Source organism: Vipera berus (assembly GCF_964194415.1).
Source record: "Vipera berus genome assembly, chromosome: 1".
In the NCBI taxonomy this organism is placed as follows: Eukaryota; Metazoa; Chordata; class Lepidosauria; order Squamata; family Viperidae; genus Vipera; species Vipera berus.
This window is the reverse complement of record NC_138202.1, coordinates 70666587-70688934: the sequence shown is the minus strand read 5'-3', so window position 1 is coordinate 70688934 and position 22348 is coordinate 70666587. Positions and strand designations below refer to the sequence as shown.

The following is a 22348-nucleotide window of genomic DNA, read 5'->3' as shown; positions in this document are numbered from 1 at the left end:
ATTTCAAGAGGATGAGTAAAGAGTACAGGATTAACTTTGGGCAAAGATAGAGGTATTGTTGGTTAATAGGTAAACTGCCATTGAGATCACAGTTCAGATTGTTCTAGATAAGAATATTAATCTGCTAAAAAAACAGGTCCCCGATGCAGGAATGCTATTTTGTCCTTGGATGACACTGGATTCTCAAGAAGTTGAGTTACACAACCACAGTTAGAATACCAGCTATTAACAGTTCTAATGGCTTAGGAACAACTCATCTTGACTACTGCATTTTACTTAGGGCTGTCCTTAGAAACTCTCTTAAAGCCTTCATTGTCTGCCTTTAGAAAATCTGAAAATAAACATCTCTTTAGCCAAGCTTTTAACACGCAATGACATTACTAGGCATTTTCATTTCTTTATTTTCATTTTTTAATTTTGTAATTGTTTTGTTTGAGTGTGTAATTTCTGTTTTAAATGGTAAACCACCTTAAATATCCCATGTGAATGAGAAGAGTATAAATCAAGCATATTTAATTAAGTATTCCTCCTAGAAATAGTGATATTATTTTATTGCCAATATGATTTGATTATATCAGGGATGCACACTTTTTCTCTTTTGTTGGTCATTAAGTACAATGCTAACATGTGTGTTCTAAAAAGTATTTGGGGAGGACAAAAATAAATTGGTAAATTCTTTGAAGTATAATTAAAGTCAATTAATATAATTACTCCTCATGGGTTTAATCATTTTTCTTTTCTGCATTTTCCATACTAGATGCTACAGCAAAATGGATGAATGAATGATGAATAAAGCTTGTTGGCAATTTTTGAAGTGTCACCTGCAGCTGTGTTCAGTGCTTCTGAGGACCTCATGCAGTCTTAGGACCTCAAGCTGCCAGCGTCAATTTCCCATCGTCCTGTGCGCTCCCACAGGGAGGGCCTCCTCAGGGTACCGCCAGTCAAGGATTGCCGACAGGCGATCCCCAGGGGGAGGGCATTCTCTGTGGGCGCGCCTGCCCTATGGAATCAACTGCCAACGGAACTCCGGACTGCCCCCGACCTTCGTTCATTTCGCCGGGACCTAAAAACCTGGCTCTTTGAGCTATCTGGTCTGGACTGAGGGGTTTAATGTTTTTAAATTGTGATTTTAACTTTTTGGGGCTAGACTTAATTTAATTTTATTTTTATTTTATATTGTATTGTTTTTAAATTTTGCCTTGTAAACCGCCCTGAGTCCTTTGGGAGTAGGGCGGTATATAAACCAAATAAATAAATAAATAAATAAATAAATAAATAAATAAATAAATAAATAAATAAATAAATAAATAAATAAATTAATTAATTAATTGTGTAGGGGTTTTTTGTCCCAGATGGAAGAAGGATGCTTTAGAAAGTCTAATTTGGAAATAAAAAGGCATCAGAGCAACAGCTAAATAAGGTTGTAAAGAAGTTGTAAGCTGACAATAGAAACCTCCCTGTTCTAAATACATTTCTTCCACTTCCCATCCAGAAGGAATTTGTTTTTACAAGTGCTTATTGCTAACATGAATATTGATCTCCAAAATGACACTTGCAGTTCCCATCACTTTTTATGCAATGGTTTTGCAAAATTCTGAACTATTTATTTATTCAATCTGTCTGGACTCCAGGCAATCTTCTTACAGGCAACACATACAATCTGGAAATAATGATTAATTAGCCTACTTACATATGCACATACTATCTCCTACAGTTTATGAACTGAAAAAGTGAGATTACCTGGATCTCTTGTAGAGTATCTTCTTCTTTAGTATCTATCTTTTTTTCAAGCCCTTCTCCACGCAACAAAGCTTCCAGTGTGGTCCCTTCTGATGTGAAGCCATCTTTCTTCAGAGGCAGGTCAACTTCTGACAAATCAAACAACAATGACTACTATTACTTCCTTAGAGTAAGCAACCAGAACAATGGATAGAATAGTCATATAGTTTTCAGTTTATTCACAAGAAAGAGCAAATGTCTTTAAACACTGAGTGATACAATTATTGTTTTGACATGTTGATATATACAAAAGTCAAATTTGAACTCCATGAACTAGACTTGCTGGTAAAATATAGCCATCTTACCAATACTGATTTTTTTAAAAGAAACATTAATGTAAATATTTGTCTAGTTGATAATTTGAAGAGAGCTTTTATGTGAAAACAGCTCTTAGCTGTTGTGGCATCTCTAGTCTACAAATGAAACAGCTCAACCTGGTTAGTGGTTGGAGGTGAAAGCTCCAGAAATACTAAGAGACATACACTATATTCAAAACTTGAAAAAGATTCTGGGAAATGGCAGTGACAAACCACTTTGGTTATTGCTGACAAGAAAATTGAGTGGTCATGGCCATGAAGTCCCAAGAAATTGAGCTCATCACAAAGAGACTTTTCTTTTAAATTGCCCAACAGTGAAAAATAAACCTTCCCTTTTGACATGCAGCCTAGATGTTCAGAAGATCCCATCACCTTTCTTTTACAGACCATCTCTTACCCAAATAATACCCAGATGCATCACCTAATCAGCCTTACCCTTGAGACCTTGAAATCCTGCTTGCACACCAAATAAATACCACTCTGGGAATCAATTTTAAACAGTTCCTTGAGTTGAATGGCTCTCTTGTGCAAAACATTTATGTGCAGCTGCAAGAACTAAATAAGGCCATCTGCTATCTATCCAAATTTTGCAAAAAAAAAAAAGTAGATGTGACAGCATGGAGAAAAATTCCTGATTCCTGTTTCAAATGCCTGCACACACTAGCATAGTCCAGTGGAATATCACTATTTCTAGGAGGAATACTTAACCATCAACTATGGTGGTGGTGGTGGTGGTGGTGATGCATTCTTCTACTTCAGGGGTGTCAAACTGCCGGCCCACGGGGCGGTTGCATCATACAGAGGCCACGCCCAACCCAGCTCCAGCAATGCAAAAAAAGGTGTGATACGTCGCAACATGTCACGTGATGCGGCGAGTTTGACACCAATGTTCCAGTCAGTTTAAAGTACCATAATTGGGATAAAATTCAACAGCCTGCATCTGGATTCCAATTGCGCAAAGAACTTTTCTCTCCCCATGCCTCCACTTCATGCTTCCCAAAAACCACTCTGGAGAGTCACAATGTTTTGCAAGTAGAGTTTGAGGACATTGGTGGGCTTCTGTCAGTGGGGAGGAGTTAACTGGATCAAAAAAAAAGGCCTCCTTTGAGTCAGGCTTAAATTCTGTTAACTTTACAGACCCCAAAATGGTATCTTCTTCCAAGATATACTTTCATGTCCCAGTCTAGCTTCCAACCCTGGTAATTCCCACAGATGTCCCACCTAATTATTGACTAACCCAGGCGCAACTTAGCTACTTGAGCCCAGACTCAATTGGGCAGGTGCCACAACCTGAGTTAAAACAGATAATGGGATGCCATCTTTTATGGCCAAGCACCAATTTGTATTTGTATGTTAGTAACGTATCATTAAGGGTTACCAATTTTCCACTCAAATATTGGTGTATTAAAACAAACAAATCTGTTTCAATGCATTTTATAGCTATTAAACTAATCTCACTCTGCTCTGAGAACAGATATCTGATCACATTCCAAGAAATAAAAGAAATGCTGTTTCACACACATTGTCATTAGAATCCTGGATCCTTCCTGCCAAAATCCAGAGCATACCGGTAAATAACTTTTCCTGTTCTCTCCCCCAGGGTCAAGGGTGAAAGAAAAAAAAAGAATAGATCCCTCCTACAAACAGTATTGTTTTGAAAAAAAGGAGTGTAACATTTCAGCATCCTAAAAACTTCCCCTTTTATTGTTTTGTTACAAATATAGAATTAGGGGAGAGAAGTTTACATTCATTTTTTATTGTGCAGGAGGAGCTGCTTGTTTGACTGATGTCTTTTTTTCTCTATACTTTGCCCATACCATAAAAAGTTTCTTCTCTTCTTCATCTGTTTTTGTTAATACAGTCTAAACTGGCAAAAGACAAAAGGTCAACAACCAACCTCTGTTTCTGTATGACTGGTGAAAAGTTAAAATGGACACAGATCAGTGCCAAATACTGTAGATGACAGCTTCTAGGCTTCAGAGAGTTAGGATCAGGCCCCAACCCTGCCTAAGTCATCTTCAAAAGGGTGCCCCACACCTGAGGAAGACAAGGACTCCATGGAGGACTGGTAATAGCCAACATCTCTCAAACGAATATGTCATGACAATAGACTAATATCCGTTTGAAGCAATTATTACACCTTTATAATTTTCTATATAAGGCATATAACTTTATAAAATTTTACGGCATAAGAAAAGAATACATCCAATATAGCTCTTTTTTTTGTCAGAAGTGGTTGGCCACTGACTGTTTTCCAGGGATGAGAAAGGGTGATTTGGGGTCACCCAACTGACTCCATGTCTAAGGCAGAACTACTATATACAGTCTCCCAATTTCAAGCCTAATGCCTTAACAACAACACCCAACTGGCTCTCAGAGAAACGCTTTACACAATGCGCACATAAATAGTTTGTCCCTTGGATTCCTTGGACCAGTTTATTTTCATAAGCTCTATGCTGCAACTGATTCTGATAGATACCATTTAACATGGCAGACCTCTTACAATTTTTTTTAAAAATTGAAATGCATGAAATGCCTGGCACATCAGAGATCTACTGCTGGGCGAATGTAACCACGCAGCTCATTAACAAAACAAGGCAGAATGTGCCTTAAAGGGCAACTGAGTGGCTCAATGAGCAATTACATCTCATGTCAGTTCCAAATTAGAATCTATCAGCATCACAAGAAATACCAGCTCCATTTCTGCTTCCCATTCTTCCCATTTTTATTTTATGGAAAGTATTTATGGCATTTATTCAAAACAACTAAAGTCAGAAAGACAATCATGAGGTATGCCAGGGGAAGGGGAAAAAACAGATTAAGCTTGCTCTGCTGGGAAATACAGAGGGAAAGGGGTGGGGGGAGAGAGAGAGAGAGAGAGAGAGAGAGAGAGAGAGAGAGAGAGAGAGAGAGAGAGAGAGAGAGAGAGAGAGAGAGAGAGAGAGAGAGAGAGAGAGAGAGAGAGAGAGAGAGAGAGAGAGAGAGAGAGAGAGAGAGAGAGAGAGAGAGAGAGAGAGAGAGAGAGAGAGAGAGAGAGATTGTCTGCTAGCTGTCGAGTTTGCAAAAGATACCATCTTCTGGGATGTTGCTCTCTGCCAGCAGCTGGGAGGCCCCAAGGGAAATGGTGGTAGAGAATCCAGGCAAGCTGCATCCATCCATCATATTGTATTGCTCATTTCCACATCTCCAAGGCATAAATGCAACATTAGAATGCAAAGTAGGAGATAGAGTTTTAGAAGTGGGGGATGGGGGGGAGAATGTAGTATGAACATTCTTCATTGAGTAGTTGATAGTTTAGATAAATGATGATGTCCTATCGACATAATACTGTGGAGTCTTTTTGTTTTAGCAGTATGCAAACTCCATCTAGATAGGGATTTTTTGACTTTTATTAGCTTCAAAAGCTCCTAAAATGAACCAAACAGACTCCACACTGTCTTGTAACGCTCATTCAATGCATTTGTCTCCCAGTGTTAACCAAGCTTGACTTCATCCAAACTTGCCACTCTGCAGTTATTCTTGGGACATGACATGTTCTACCGGTCTCCTGTCCACAAATAATATTGTCCTCTGCTTATCTTGTGTGAGCAACAATGTTTTTGCTTTGATCTAGGAGAGCAATTCTCTAGTTAATGACATCTTAATCAACCGTCTACAGCAGATGAAACTCAATTTCATTGAGGGCCACATCAGCATTACGGTTGCCCTCGGGGTGTGTGTGGCCAGGGTGGGCGTGGCCTAGTGGGTGGGTGTGGCTAGAGTGGGTGTGGCCTACTGGGTGGGCATGGCCAGCTCTACATTGTTTGCATCAAGGAGATGGGATTGGGGCAAGTGGCAAGGCATGGTCCACTGGAGGAGCCTCACTGTTCCTCTCAGGCCATGCGGGGGGGGGGGCTGGACAGTGGCATGGAGGTCAAATGCCCAGCCCAGCCCTCAAGCACCCACAGAACTAAGCCCAGCCCCACTTCCCCAAGGGGGCACCCAGCTGCACTTACCTCCTCCTCAAGGCTGCTGCTGCTGTGCTTGCTCTCCTTAGCCAGGCTGCTCATGATGGGTATGAGGGCAAAGTCAAGAGGGAGGCCCACTCCCTCTCCATGTGAGGAGACCTGGCTTTGTATCCAAAGCTTCCTTAGCAATAGGATGGGAGAACCCCCAGGATAGGCCAGGAGGAGGGGGCAAGGGGATGGTGAAAGGGCAGCAGGGAATGACTAAGGCAGGACTTCCCTCAGACCCTCCCTCCCTCTCCTTCCTTCCTTCCTTCCTCCCTTCCTTCCTTCCTTCCTTCCTTCCTTCCTTCCTTCCTGTGGTGGGAAAATATCTAAGATGAGGGAGAGAGAAAAACAGGCAAGAAACGCAGCTGGGAAAGTGTCATCCTTTGTGAGGAATGAAGAAATGCACCATCGCCTGGAAGTGGCCAGTACATGGCCCTCGCCTACTTCACATATCTGGCTTGGTAGGCTCTGGGGGAGGGGATGCCATGAGCAGCATGAGAGTTGATGTTACCTGCACAATGCTGCCCAGCCCCCAGCCTGCCCAGTTTTGGCAGGCAGCAGGGTGCTCTCCTCACAGTGCTAGAGGCTGAGCTGGGTGGCATGAATCTGAAGAGAAGCTCAATGCTGCCCAGCCCCTAGCCTGCCCGAAGTAGGCAGGGCCATGTGCTGGCCACTTCCAGGCAATGGTGCATTTCTTCATTCCTCACAAAGGGTGATACCTCCCCAGCGCGGGTCCAGTGGGTGGGGCCGATGTGGCAGGGGCTGGTCCCTCACTGTTTCCAGACGGCCTTGTGGAGCTAAGACTGAATGCATTTCAGCATAGATGGCCACCACAAAATTGTACATTGGGTCCTGGCCGGCCTGGGCCAGGGCCAAGGCAGCGGGGGCCATTTCCTCACAGTTTCCAGGATGGGTTCGTGGGCCACATGAAACGGCCGGATCTGGCCCCTGGCTTGTGTTTGACATGTCTGGTCTACAGCTATATCGTGCTCATTTTTTAATATTCCAGAAAACAAGGGGCCTAAGTTTTTTTGTTTTTTTTTTCACAAAAAAGCCAGGTAGTATCATAAGATGAAAGAAAGCAAGACAGAGTTCACAACTTTACAGTTCCATACTACTCTAGCATTAGAAATTACAGCAAAAAGCAGATGGCCTTTAATCTTCTAACTAATTCTGAGTTTGATCTAAAGAAGCTCTACTGCTCACATTATTTCCCTGCCTTCTTGTCACCTTCATTTTTCAAGCCTCCACTTTTTAAAGACTCTTGATTCTCCTTCAAGGGCCTCTTTCCAAAGGTTAGTAAAAAAAATAAAGTCTGCAAGTTTTATCACACTCTTAGAGAAAACTGGTAGATCTTTTATAAAATGAACAATGTTCAAGCATAGTTAAAAGCAACCTAATTTTGCCCTTATTGTCCTTATAGATCTTTTTACTATAGAATGATTATTCAAATAAGAAGTTTTTGCAATTTTGGATGTTATCGAAATAAATAAGATTTAGCAATGAGAGAATCTATACAAGGAAGGATTGTTATCCATCTGAAACTCTACTTACCCACTGCATATTATGGATGGAAGGAAAAAAGACATAAGTGTTTCTGTTTCAGATATAAATGATGAGAGATCTCTTTCCAGTTGTGTATTCATTATGAGTTTCATAAATTCTACTTATTAAGAAAAAGACCAAATAATGTATAAAACTACAAAACCACAAAATACACAAGGGAGAATTATCCAGACAAAGTAAATGGTAATCTCTACGCAATATCAGATTAAAGTAACTTTGGTTTTTAAGGCCTCAATTTAAAAAATGCAGTCTTTGAAAGAGAAAAACTGGGTATTTAACAAGGACCTATAGCATTCATATCTAAGGAAGACCAAATCAGCCACAAATCCCCATGAAGATGTGTTCACTAACAAAGGATTGCCTCAATATGGCATGTGAAAATGGCTCTAGAAGTAAGGAAATGTTTCAAGAGATGTTATACCATATACTTATGTGAACAGCCACTATAATCAAAGTTTCCAGTCCTTTTATCAAGTCCCAAACCACCATTAAAAATCACTGTCAAAACTTCTAATCACAGATTCCTGCATCCGAATCCCTCCCCTCCTATTAAGTGCTCTTAAACTTAAAAATTAAATTAAAATGAAATCAAATGAAATGACAAGATCACCACTTTACTACATCTACTAAATAAAGAATGTGAAAGTCCTTGCTTTTGTTTTATACCAAAAGGTGTATAAGTTATAACACTCATAATTAGGTAAGACACGAGCGATATTCTTGGAATCCAATCCATAATATTCAAGCACAAGCTAAACAGTCACTTTAGATAAATCTGTAAAAAGATGAGACTCCCTTCCTGTATTGCTCATTTCAGCCTGACATGGAATAGATCAGGGCTTTTCAACCAGTGGTACAGGTACCACCTGTGGTACATTGGCACCTGGCAAGTGGTACGCGACTATCCTAGAAAAGTGGTAGCAGGGGAGGGGAATGAGCTGAACTAGTGGCAGCACTGCACAAGCCTGAGCGAAAGATGACTGGAGCTGCAGGGCTGTCAGGGCTCAGTGGAAGTGCCAGGATCAGCGCCAGGCTCCAGCTGTATCTCGGCACTGATCCTGCCGCTTCTGCTGAGCCCAGAAGAAACACTGATCAGCTGGAATGTTGCTGCATCTCCAGGGTCTTGTGATTTACATTCAGATGGTTGGCAACTGATTCATATTTATGATGGTCACAGTGTCCCAGGGTCATGTGAAGTGACCAAAACCTGCTGCAACCACCCAGCAGACGGGGGAGGGATAAAAACCAAACACCCCCCACCCCACCCCCACTGCCAATCCTCAACAGAAATGCTCACAACAATGAAAACCTTGGACAAGAGGAAGAGCGCCGCTGGATGGGCAGGCAGGTGTCTTGCTCAGCTGTAGCTTGGGGGGCACTTTTTTCAGTGCCATTGTAACTTCGAACAGTTACTAAGCGAACTGTTGTAAGTTGAGGACTACCTGTACTTCATCACTTTTTTCCTTTTTTTTTTTGGGTCATCACATTTTTGACACCTTGCTAGACGACTGGTGGTACTCGGACGTTGCCATATCCTAAAAGTGGTACAATGGGTGAAAAGGTTGAAAAGCCCTGGAATAGAGCATAGAATAACAGAGTTGGGAGGGACCTTGGAGGTCTTCTAATCCAAACTCTGTAGCCAGCAGGCCTAATATCATAATCACTCACACACCTTAGTCACCATCTGAATGGATTGCTGCAACTCACTCTTTCTGGAGCTGCCCTTGAAGAGTAGTTGGAAACTTCACCTGGTGCAAAATATGGCAGCCTGGGCAGTTATATGTATTAGTCATTTGACACACGTGACACCACTGTCTGACCGGTATGCTTCTGGGTGCAATGTAAAGTGTTGGCGCCATGTTTAAAAACTTTATAACTCGGAACAAGGTTATTTACAAGGTTGTCTGTCCCCAGTAGTATCTATCCCATTAGATCCAACAGGGGAGCATGGTCCAGGTCCCATGAGAGAGAAGGTGTCATCAGAAACCTGGAGAAGAACTTTTTCTGCTATGACACTTGCCCTCTGAAACATCATCTCCCTAGAAATTAGACATCACCCTGACCCTGCTAGCTTTGAATGCAATAAAACCTTAGGTTTGCCATCCAATCTGGGGCCCTGATAGCACAGGTAAACTCATGTCCTAGGTTGTTTGTGGGTGCATAATATAGTACTTCTCATCTGCTATTTTAATGTCATTTTGATTATTTTAAATTCTGATGGTTTTATTCTGTTTTAACTGTGACCTGCCCAGAATCATATATATGAGATTGGTGGCCTATAATTTACTAAATAAACGCATTATTTTCAGTTCCCTATATCAAGCAGCTGGATCTGCCAGTTTCCATTTTAATTTTCCACAATGCCTGCAAAGATATCATGTTGGATTCTACAGGACATTACAGGAAATATATTTTTTTCTCATATTTGTATGCTAGCAGGCCACATAATAATATATACTACATGAAACCATCCACAATAGGAAATATTAAAATATACACAACATATGCTAAAACATGCATGTAAAAAATACAGCATGAACATCACTTCTGCATTATTAAAAGAATAATTAACCTGAGCAAAACTATCCTACAATAATTACAGTATACCTGATAATGTAACCTAGCCTAATAGCAAGCTGACAGTCAATCACCACATATCCTCTAGGACAGGGGTCTTCAAACTTGGCCCTTTTATGACTTATGGACTTCAACTCCCAGAATTCCTCAGCCAGGCACACTGACTGAGGAATTCTGGGATTGAAGTCCACAAGTCATAATAGGGCCAAGTTTGAAGACCCCTGCTCTAGGATAACTTGGATTTTACTGCTTCCCAAATATGTCATTGTAGCAACATCTTTTAGCCCTCTTGAAGAGGAATGGGGCAACTCGCTGAGGCCAATTCACCCCAGTCGACTCGCCATGGGACAACTCACTGCGGAACAATTCAACGTGGGATAAGAGAGGAACAAGTAGAATTGCTGTTCAACCCAGCCTCAAGGACTTCTAACTTGAGAAGGTTCAAACCTTAAGCAAGACAAGGCCTGCTGCAATTCACTTATCCTTCTCTTGAGTTATCCTGCATTGAATTGTCTCGTGGTGAGGCCAGGTGAGTCAGCCAGGACAAGATGGCTGGGGTGAGTTGTCCTAGGCCAGGGGTAGGCAACCTTGGCTCTTTTATTTATTTATTTATTTAATACTATTTCTATACCGCCCTTCTCCCGAAGGACTCAGGGCGGTGAACAGGGCAAGAATAAAAATACAGATTACAAAAGTTAAAACAAGATTAAATAAATGCCCACATACTAAAATACATCTTTAAAACCCAATAAAATAACCATAACAAACCCCCCCCAATCCCTTCATCCGGCCAGGCCAGCTTGTTCAAAAAAGTATGTTTTTAGCTCGCGGCGAAAGGAGCGAAGGTCGGGCGCCGTCCGGAGCTCAACCGGTAGCTGATTCCATAGCTCCGGGGCGCCCACAGACTCATGGACTTCAACTCCCAGAATTCCTGAGCCAGGAAATATTATTCCTTGAAATGTTATTTTGGCAAAAGACAGTCTCAAACCTGGAGTCAGCCCCATAAAGACACTAAGGAAATTCCTGCACAAATACTGATGTCTTCCAAGAGTGCCAACAGCAGATGCTAGAGTAGTAAAAAAAAAACTTCATTGATTGAAAGATGACCCTGGACTAGCTTGTAGTGGCAAAAAATCTGGAATTTATGCAATTTAAAAGGCATAATCCTTGCAGCATAAGGGTTTAAAAAAGCGATGGCTTTATTTTTGTTTAGTAATAACAAAGAAAGATTTTTAATTAGTTATTTAAAGATGTGGAAGATTCATGTATATCTACAATAAAACTATTATCCATGTGGTCCCTAAGAGTCAACATTGACTTAGAAACACATAATTAATTAATCTCCAAGAAAACTACAAATTAGTCATACATTTGTTCAAAATGGGTTCTACCAGAAATTCCTTTCACTGATAATACAAGGAAGATTGTTTTTCAAGACCTGTGTAAACAAACCTCTACCTTAACACATGATATATAATTCCTCTATTTGTACAACCTTATACTGTATATACAAAGGCATTAACAGGTGGAAATGTTTACCTATCTCCCATCAAGAAAATGCCTGAAACTATTTTAATAAACATTAAACATACGGTACTTTTCCATAAATCCTTGTTACAATTCAGAATAATACAATTAATTAAATTATAGAGATAATTCTAGTTTTTAAGCATTACATATTAAATCTTGTTTGGTAAAAAAATTCTAAATTCTGCATTTGCATTTTTTGAATATAACTATATACAGTGGTGGGATTCAACCAGTTTGCATCAGTTTGGCAGAACCGATAGCTATTTTTTTTTTTTTTTTTGGCCCAGGCCTAGAACGGACTTCCGGAAGCAGCATCCACACAGAGAACTGGTTGTTCACATATCTGAATCCCACCACTGACTATATAGTTATTTTTCAGCAATTGTTCAACTGTTTTGTGCTTTTATATGAAAGTTGAAAAACTCAGAAACAATAAACCAAGCACAGAGTACTGTTGATATACTTTTTAAAAGAGAGAAATGAATACATACTGTATCTCTCTATCTATATATGTATATCTCTATATACAGTATCATTATTAAAGAAAAAAAGAATTCATTCATCTTTCTTGGTAACTTCGATATTTTGCTTTTCCTTAACTGAATGCAGAAATGGTCAAATGATAATTTTCATGGAAGCAGTTTTTTTTTAAATAAAAAAAGTCACAAAGATGTATTAAAATCTGAACTCCTAAAAATAATTTGGAAAAACTGTCCCCAGTATTTAAAAGCCTGCTTTTAAACATTTCATCACTGCTAGAAATTTATTGGTAAGAAGATCATTTTGTTATGCTATTAAAATAAAAATAGTTTATAAAAGTAAACTCTTCTAGCCATCTAATATTAATGTGGAAAACTAAGGCATCTATTTTAAATGCAATGCATTTGTACTTAGATATAAATTACAATATATTAGAGGAAAAGGTATATTTTACTCTCCAGCTTGATGGACTTTTTTGAATTATAAATCTGAAGTGAAAGTGCGTCACATTTGGTAAAAGATGGCGGCTAAACCACCCCCTAAAACTCTTCGGAGTGCTGGAACTTCTCCTGTGCAACAATCATTACTGCAGGCGCTGCATCCTCCTGATGTATTGACATCAAAGGACTTACAAGATGCTCTTGAAAAACACGCCCAGGTAATTTTGGAATCAATTAATCATAGATTTGTACAGATGGAGGAGAAATTGGAGAAATTGGAGGAGAGAATGGAGGAGAGGATGGAACAGAAGTTCAGAGTGATGAAGGCAGACATCTTGTCTTCAGTGTGTAAAGTGGCTCGCTGTGTGGAAGAATTGGAGGAAAAGCTAGAAGATTTGACTCAAAAGAATGCTATATTAGAAGCAAAAGTATTGGAGAATGAAGATAAAGTGGAAAAGGAACTGAGTCTTGCTCAATATTACCAGATGCAGTTTGCCATTAGAGTTAGAGGCTTAAAGGAGAATACCAAGGAAGATCTAAAGCAGCTGGTTTCTGAGGCTTTTGAAGTAGTGTTGAAACAGCCAGCATCTGAAATAAAAGGAGGCATGGATAAAGTGTTTCGTGTGAATTCATGGATTGCTAGACAGAGAAAGTTGCCTAGAGATGTGGTGGTTTACTTTGCAAAAAGGGAAACTAGAGATGAAGTTATACGAGCTGCTTATGATACTAAAGTTGTGATTGCTAATCAAGAAGTCTTGGTCTTAAAAGAAATTCCTCCAAAGATTTTAAGGAGAAGGAAGGATTTTACATTTCTTGTGCAAGAGCTAAAGCAACGAGATATAAGGTTCAGATGGGAGATCCCAGCTGGGTTGATGGTGACGCACGAAGGTAAAAGGTACCGTCTGGTCACTGTGATGCAAGCGCGTGATTTCTATAATAATGTTTTAAATGCAACGCCATTAACACCTCTGGAAGCTGAAAAGGGATCTGGAGAAGGAGTGCATCAAGAGGTCGAAGGTGGTCAGATAGAAGACAACGGTGTTGGAAGAGATCAAGATACAACTTCGTCGGATGATTCTATAGAACAGAGGGTGACGCGTGCTGCTGCAAAACGATCTAAGAAGAGAAAATAGCAGGATTTGCAGAAGTCTATGGAATTTCTACGACGTATTCATAGTCAAGTATGGGAGGGGGGAAAAGATTTGGGTGTAGACGCAATATATTTTTATATGTGGTGGTTTTGTGGAAAGGGTGAGTTTTTTTTTTTGGATTAAAGTTTGGTGGAATATATAGAAGATTTCCAAATGGAGGTTAAAGTTTTGTTCGCATTTTATTTTTTTTTATTGTTTGGAATAATTATAGATGTGCTGGAAGAGGAACGGCCGATTACAGAAGAGTGGACTTTAAAGTTTTCTGATTTGGTTGAGGTGGCGAAGATTTTGGTTAATTTGAAAGATTATTTGTAAGAACGTTATATCATGGAATGGACAAAATGAATGGAGTCTATTTAGGACAAGTATAGGCTGAGAAGTATTATATAGTATTTGAATAATTCCTCTTTCCTTTTTTTTCTGTTTTTTTTATCTCTTTTTATTTTGGGGGTTTTTTTTCTTGTTTTTAATGTATATTTAATATTATTAAGGTTTGTTTTATTCTATATAAGCTAGAAAGTGTTTCTTGTTTATCTTAGTTTTTTATATATATTTAATATTGCCAAGGGTTGGTTTATCTTATATAAGCTAGAGAGTGATGGATTTTAGAATTTATAGTTGTTAGTACATGGTTGCTTATGTTTGCCTTTCTCTTTTTTTCTTTTTCTTTTTATATATATACCTTGTATTCAGCTCTGGGAGGTCGGGGGGGGGGGGGAGGGGGGGAGGTAGGGGGGGAGGAGGGAAGGAGGGAGGGGGGGAGGTAGGGGGGAGGAGGGAGGGGGAAGGGGGGTTTTTTTGAAGGAAAATTGTATTTTAAAACTTTTCAATAAATTACAATATATTCATCAGGGCTTACATCCAGTTAAGCGTTTGTAAGACTGCTGCTCTATCTATACCAATTAACCTATCAAATTTTTTGAGCAAACATGGTGAACATATCAGACTGTTGTTCTTGCACTATAGCCAACAGGATCCAAGCCCTCTCTTATTTACAAAAGTTACTTAGTGACCTTGGATGAGTCACTAATTCTGAGATAAAAGGAAACATTTGACTGATACATACCTCCCTAATCCTGGAGAAAAGATAGGGGAGGAAAATGTAATAAATAAACAATAAAAGGATAAATAATAAATGATGTTTTTCTAATTATTAAATTTTATGTGATGCAACATGTGATGACTTTTATTTCAATTTTCTCCTTATAACATTTAGAGAAGCCAGAAGCAGAGGACAGGGATAGGAGGGGACTGATCTGTCTGATTTTGGAATGTAGCCAGGCGATTTTTAGATAGAATCAGCCCTGAGTGTAACTGTGCAGATTTGAAAGCCAACATGGGATTAATCACCTTTCACTATTTATCCAAGTATTAGCATGAGCATTGGGAAGTGGAACTAAATCCCTACATTCAATCAATTATTCTCACTCCACCCTCCTTTCCCAACCAAAACTTCTAAAACTTAAGAAAGAAAATCTCCCCATAAGAAAAAAGCAAATTATAATGAAGAGGGTGAAGTGCTGGTGACTTTGGATTTCCTTCATTTGATTAACAATGAGCCAAGAAGCTGTGGCTTTGGCTAAAAGATGGATGGGCTGCAGAGAGGTGCTGGATTCCAAAGATGAATTACTAGTCATCTGTCCTTGATGTGTACAGAAATGTCTCTTCTGAACAGCCAGGCCAAATACAGGCATGTCATGTCCCTGTTTCAAAGTCAGATAAACAGAAGGCAGATGGAACTCCTAGGGTGCATAACCCTTTGGATTGTTTAATTCTTTAGCCTAGAAGGCGGGAACATGCAGGCAACCTTGGGCTCCCAGACAAGGTCAGTGTGTCCATTCATTAACATCTGTCCCTGAGATTTGTTAACAACTTTTCCTCCTCTGGACATTCATCAGTCTGCAGAACATAAGCAAGGCTTATGTTACTGGGGAAAGAAAGGACTACAGAAATGGAAAAGTTAATAAGCCAATCAATCTGTCGATCTGTTTGGTTGCTGAGCATCCTGCAAGCTGCTTTTAAAGAGAGAGAGAGAATTGGCAGTGATGTGAAAGATGGAACAGCAGCAATGGCACAGTGGGCTGGAAGACATCTTAGCTCCATTAATGTGTTTCTCTCATGGATCAAAGCAGTAGGAGACCTATTATAATTCAGGAATGAAGAGCTGGCCAAAAGGGTTGGGTGGTTTGGTTTCAGCCATCATAATGATAGTTTAGATCCCTTCCAGGCATCATTTCTAAGAGAAAGCTGATTGATTTTTGCCTGTAAGGTAATGAAAAGTAGGAATCATCAGAATATATAATTAGAGATATATGGGCCTATCCTCTCCAAAACAAATGTCACTTTAAAAAAAATCTTACATTTCCCCAAAAGGTCCTATAAGATTTACATTTGCAGGATTATAGAAGGAGACCTACAAATATCCATACAGATAGATAGATAGATAGATAGATAGATAGATAGATAGATAGATAGATAGATAGATAGATAGATAGATAGATAGATAGATAGATTCAAATATGTGAACAATTGGTGCTCTGTGTGGAGGCCGCTTCCGGAAGTTCATTCTGGTCTTGGGCACAAAAAATTGGCTACCGGTTCTGCCGAAGTGGTGCAAACTGGCTGAATTCCACCACTGCCTTTATGTATACAGAGTTCTAAACCAGGATCTCAGGTTTTTATCATTACCTGGAATGAGATGAGATGAGATGAAATGAGAGAGAGAGAGAGAGAAAGAGAGGGAGAGAGAGAGACTAGATAGATAGATAGATAGATAGATAGATAGATAGATAGATAGATAGATAGATAGATAGATAGATAGATAGATAGATAGATAGATAGATAGATAGATAGATAGATAGATATAGATAGATAGATAGATAGGCAGGCAGGCAGGCAGGCAGGCAGGCAGGCAGACAGACAGACAGATAGATAGATAACTTTGTTGTCATTTTTTACTGTGGGCACATACATAACACACATTTAAACATACTATATACAACATATGTATAGACCTACACCCTTACATATAAGTAACATATAAATATTAATCACTGTCCATCTTGAATACATAATGGAAGAAGGAAACTTTAGAGCTCACAAGGTTAATACTGTATGGAACAAAACTGTGACTGAATCTGGATGTTCTGCTTTGGATACCATGGAACCTCCTCCCAGAAGGTAACAAGGAAAACAGGTCATGAAGAGGATGTGTAGTGTCCCAGACAATCTTATGGACCCTACCAGTAGTGAGATTCAAATACCTGAACATCCAGTTTTCTGCATGGATGCAGGCCTGGGCCTCTGAGGCCTAGAACAGACTTCCAGAAGCATCATGGGTTCAGCCGGTTCTCCGAATTCAACAAAATTTAGCTACCGGTTCTACCGAACTGGTGCGAACTGGCTGAATCCCACCACTGGACCCTACTCAAGCAACGCTTATGTGCCATGTCCTGAATGGAAGGGAGGGAACTGCCAATAATCTTTTCAGCCATCCTCACCACTCTCTGCACTGCCTTCCTGTCTGAAGCAGTGATGCTTCCAAACCAGACTGTGATGCTGTATGACAGGAGCTCTCGATCATCCCTCTGTAGAAAGTGATAAGGACAGGGGAAGGAAGATGTACTTTTCTCATGTGATGCAGAAAATGCAGGTGCTGCTGTGCCTGCTTCACCAATTAAATCCAATGATGAGTCTCTTTAAAATAAAATTATAAAATTATAATTATTTATAGTCACAAATATAATTTTTATTAGCTATATGTTCTGTAACTGTAAGAGTACAGGCATTTCATTTAGGCAGCTACTTACAACAATGTAGACTCTATACATATAGGCTAAACATAAAACGTGAATGCATGGGATTAAGGCTTCATCATGTTTTTGATATCTATTGCTGTACAGCTCCATAGCACAAGTAGAAGTTAGTGCAGAGTCCTCTGCCTTCTTTTGATTGGTTCCAGCATCAAATATTTAAAACCTCTGCCTAGGTTTATCCCTCCCCTTGTAAGACTAATGGCAGCAGTCAACTCAAGTTTAATTTGCCTTTACAGCCTTCACTTGAACTAACTTCTGAGTGTAGACCTAACTAATTGCTCTGCTTACACACTGTCAAACAATCAAATTTGGACTGGGTTTCCTGCTAAAATAGAGTGCTAAATGAGGCTAGCCTCTTTTGCTATTTTTATTACTTTGAATGTTTTGAGATGGATTTTCTGAACTACATAAAAATTATTAAATTCTTAGTTCACTGAATGCATTTTACAAATTCACATTCTTTAAAAACCTTTGACATGATTGGTTATTTATTTATAAACCAGTTTGCTCCAAATAAATGCTCTAAAAATCAGATAATTCAATCATAAATAGATAAAGAACAATAAGGCAGATGTAATTATACAAATTAAATATAATTAAAAATAACAACAGTGACATTTTAGCAATCTTTCAATCTTGCATTGATAGCATCCATCACTGAAAAGCCAAGGATTTATATGAATGAGTTCAGAAGAGTAAAAAGGTAAAGGTAAAGGTTCCCCCGCACATGCGTGCTAGTCGTTTCCGACTCTAGGGGCCGGTGCTCATCTCCGTTTCAAAGCCGAAGAGCCAGCACTTGTCCAAGGACGTCTCCGTGGTCATGTGGCCGGCATAACTAGACGCCAAAGGCGCATGGAATGCTGTTACCTTCCCATCGTAGTGGTCCCTATTTTTCTACTTGCATTTTTACGTGCTTTCGAACTGCTAGGTTGGCAGAAGCTGGGACGAGTAACAGGCGCTCACTCTGCTACGCGGCACTCGGGATTCGACCCGCCAAACTGCCGAAACTTGGAAAATAATATTGATTTTGCTTTATGCTCACTCTATCCCCTTTCTTGATAGATGGCAATCCTCACCAGACATACTCAAATCTCCTGGATTAGATGGGCAGAATCTATTTGCAAAAAAGTAACCTTCTAGATACCTCGACCCCAGAAGAGGCCTTCATAGAGAATAAATAATAATCAGCACCGTAAAATGGACTTGGAAATCTGCTGGCTGGGGAATTCTGAGAGTTGAAGTCCACACATGTTAAAGTTGCCAAGGTTGAAACACACTAATGTAATCATTTTTGCAAGCTTCCCTTAACAGCTGACTCATTCTCTCTCTATCCCCAAGGTCAACTCCAAATTTCTTCACAAGTAAGCACATCAGCTCGTACTGGTTTCCACATGACTTCAAGGAGGTCCAGTGTAAAGCAAATTACGGAAATCCTGATGAGAGAGGTTTAGTGGAAGGACAACCAAGGGACAAGTCACATCTCCCTCATGTAACTCTTCAAATTGTCTAGGCAAGGGTGACCACATTACATTCCTCAGGGAGGAGGAAAGAGGCCATCATTCCATCTCTGAGGACCTTCACCATTTATTTAGTGTCTGTAATAGGACAGCAATTACTGGGATAAATAAATGCTCATGTGATTGGACCTATTCCAGCCATCTCATTTCTCAGCTGCAAATTCAAAGGATTGTATGGAGATCATTTAAGCGAATAGTTCTTGCCTAAATTAGAATAGAACAGAGCTGGAAGGGACCTTGGGGGGTCTTCTAGTCCAGCCCTCTACTCAAGCAGGAGAACCTATATACCATCTCAGTCAAGTGATTGTCTAGCCCAGAATTCCTAAGCCAGCATGGCTCAGTATGGAAACCTTTCCATTTCTCCTCAGCATTGCTGGCTCAGGAATTCTGGGAATTGAAGTCCACAAGTCATAAAAGAGCCAAGGTTGCCTACCCCTGATCTAGCCTCTTCTTAAAAATCTCCAGCGATGGAGCACCCATGATTTCTGGGGGTAAGCTGTTCCACTGGTTGATTGTCCTCACTGTCAGGAAGTTTCTCCTTAATTCCAGGGTGCTTCTCTCTTTGTTCAGTTTCCAACCATTGTTTCTTGTCCTTCCTTCTGGTACTTTGATGAAAAACCTGGCACCCTCTGCCTTGTGGCAGCCCCTCAAATACTGGAATACTGCTATCATGTCTTCCCTATTTCTTCTTTTCTTTAGACTAGCCAAACCCATGTCCCGTAGCCATTCTTCATATGTTTTAGTCTCCAGGCCTTTGATCATCTTAGTTGCTCTTCTCTGAATTTTTCCCAAACTCTCAACATCTTTTTTGCGATATGGTGACCAAAATTAGCTGCAGTATTCCAGGTGTAGTCTTATAAAGTGGTACTAATACTTCACGTGATCTTAATTCTATGCCTCTGTTTATACAACCCAGGATTGTGTTAGCTTTTTTGGTTGCTGCTGCACACTGGTGGCTCATAGTCAAGTGATTGTCCACTAGGACTCCAAGGTCCCTCTCACAGTTACTGTTTTTAAGCCAGATCTCACCCAATCTGTATTTGTGCCTTTGGTTTTTCCTACCTAAATGGAAGACTTTGCTTTTCTCCACATTGAAACTCATTTTGTTGGACAGAGCCCATTGTTCAAGTTTGTCAAGATCTTTTTGGATCCTGAGATTGTTTTCTGGGGTGTTGGCTACTCCTGCCAGTTTGGTGTCATCTGCAAATTTGATGAGTTACCCTTCAATTCTCTCATCTAAGTCATTAATGAAGATATTGAAGAGTACTGGACCTAATGATTTACATGTACCAAAGACATTATGGTGTAGCTTACAACTGCAGACACAGAAGCTCAAGTCATGCCCTGTGCCATTAACATGATCATTATTTGCTGACAGGTTTGTAATACATAACGGCTATCAGTTCTCTTGGAACACTTGCACCCTGCAGAATGAAGGGCACTGAGTTACAGTGACAGGTGTACTTGTAGTCAAATACAGCATTACTTTCTATCTATAGTTAAGAGGAATTTCGTTTCAGCTTCAGGAATCTTTTACCGTTTGGGCAGGTTTGAGGAATAGCATTTAAATGTTGGGTTATGGCACTTTAAGAAATTGGGTTTAAAATGTTTTTTTTTTGTTTGCTTTTTGCTTTTTAATGACAACAGATGTTGAATTGAAACTACCATGCTGTGATGCAATAGGAATTGCACAGAGTATTGCTGAATTGCTTTTGAGTTTAATGTCAAGCTGGGAACTTTGATCCCAAGTCATACAATCCTGAATGCACAGATGCTGTAAGTTGAAGCCAAAAGTCCACAATATGAGAGAGGATGTAATGAAATGGGTGGATGACCTTGGGGGATGAAGGAAAGAGATGCTGACTAAGAAGGACTCACTCTAATAGATCAAGCAGTTTAAAGGTGATAATGGAAAGTTTGTGCCTTTTGATCTGCAAGGTTCTGTTACTGTAGACCAGGGGTAGGCAACCTCAGCTCTTTTATGACTCATGGACCTCAACTCCCATGCTGGCTCAGGAATTCTGGGAGTTGAAGTCCATGAGTCATAAAAGAGCCGAGGTTGCCTACCCCTGCTGTAGGCTTACAATAAAGTACAACAGTGTTTTTCAACCCTGGGAATTCTTGGGAGTTGAAGTCCACACATCTTCAATTTGCCAAAACTGACAAACACTGTCGTAGAATTAGGTCATCTAGTTGGTTTTCCTATCTGGTTTAATGGGTGGGGGGCTGAAAGAGGTTTATACTTTGAAAGGTACATAAAGACAAGGTAAATGCTAGATATAATTTAAATTTACTTTGCATTTTAAATAATTATTTTGTTAATCATTAATAGGTAACACAAAGGCTTTAGGAAGCTATACATCCAGGTGCCTGCATCTGACAGCCCTTGTGTGGCGATAGGAGCTAAACAAAGTTAGCCTGTGGCTGGACTATAAATTAGACAGGAAAATCAGAAAACAGCCTGAGAGAAGACCATGGGTGCTACATTGCTGCCAAGAACTTCAGGAACGTGTTTATGAAGTTACCAGAATTCAGCTTTGATTTCCAGACTTTTCTTTTAGCTTTTTATGCCTGGTTTTAGCAACTCAGGAGTGGAATTATTGTAGTAGTAGTTCATATTAGTAGTATACATATGAAATCACCTTTTTTCCAGGAGGAGATAAATCTAACTGAAGCCTACAGTACTACATGTGAGATAGATAGAAACAGACACAGAAATATCTACACTTTGGCTGTCACATAATGGTCTGGATCGAGGGTATCAAACTGCCGGCCCACATGCCGTATGCATCATAGCGAAACCATGCCCATCCCATTGTCGTGACGTGTCACGTGACGCTGCGAGTTTGACACACCTGGTTTAGATGTTTGCGTGCAGTCTCCTAAACTGTCTTACGTACTTCCATTTGAAGCACAGCTTAATAAAGAACTATTTTCTGCTATTTCTGATATTAACATGTCATGTCAGATAGAAGACAGGATATCTGTTCCAACAAATCATATTATGTATCTATATTCTGCTTTAATGAATATTGCATCACCTGTTGTCCTTTATCTGATTCTATAATATTGGCACAAACACATCTAATAATGGAATTCATCAGATATAGTATTTGGCAGGCCTATTTTATTAGGATATCAAGTGCAAATTGCAAGGAGATACTAAAGTGAATTAGAAACCAGT

The 22348-nt window shown here is 39.8% G+C and overlaps 1 protein-coding gene across 5 annotated transcripts in view; it reads right to left on the bottom strand.

The window, feature by feature from the left end:
- Window positions 1-22348, bottom strand: part of DPF3 (double PHD fingers 3) — a 250009-nt gene that overhangs the window by 80108 nt on the left and 147553 nt on the right. For all 5 annotated transcript variants that reach the window (XM_081315577.1, XM_081315578.1, XM_081315574.1 and 2 more), the window contains exon 4: window positions 1741-1868. In XM_081315577.1, the coding sequence (XP_081171703.1) occupies window positions 1741-1868 (128 nt within the window). The remainder of the gene's footprint in view (window positions 1-1740; window positions 1869-22348) is intronic.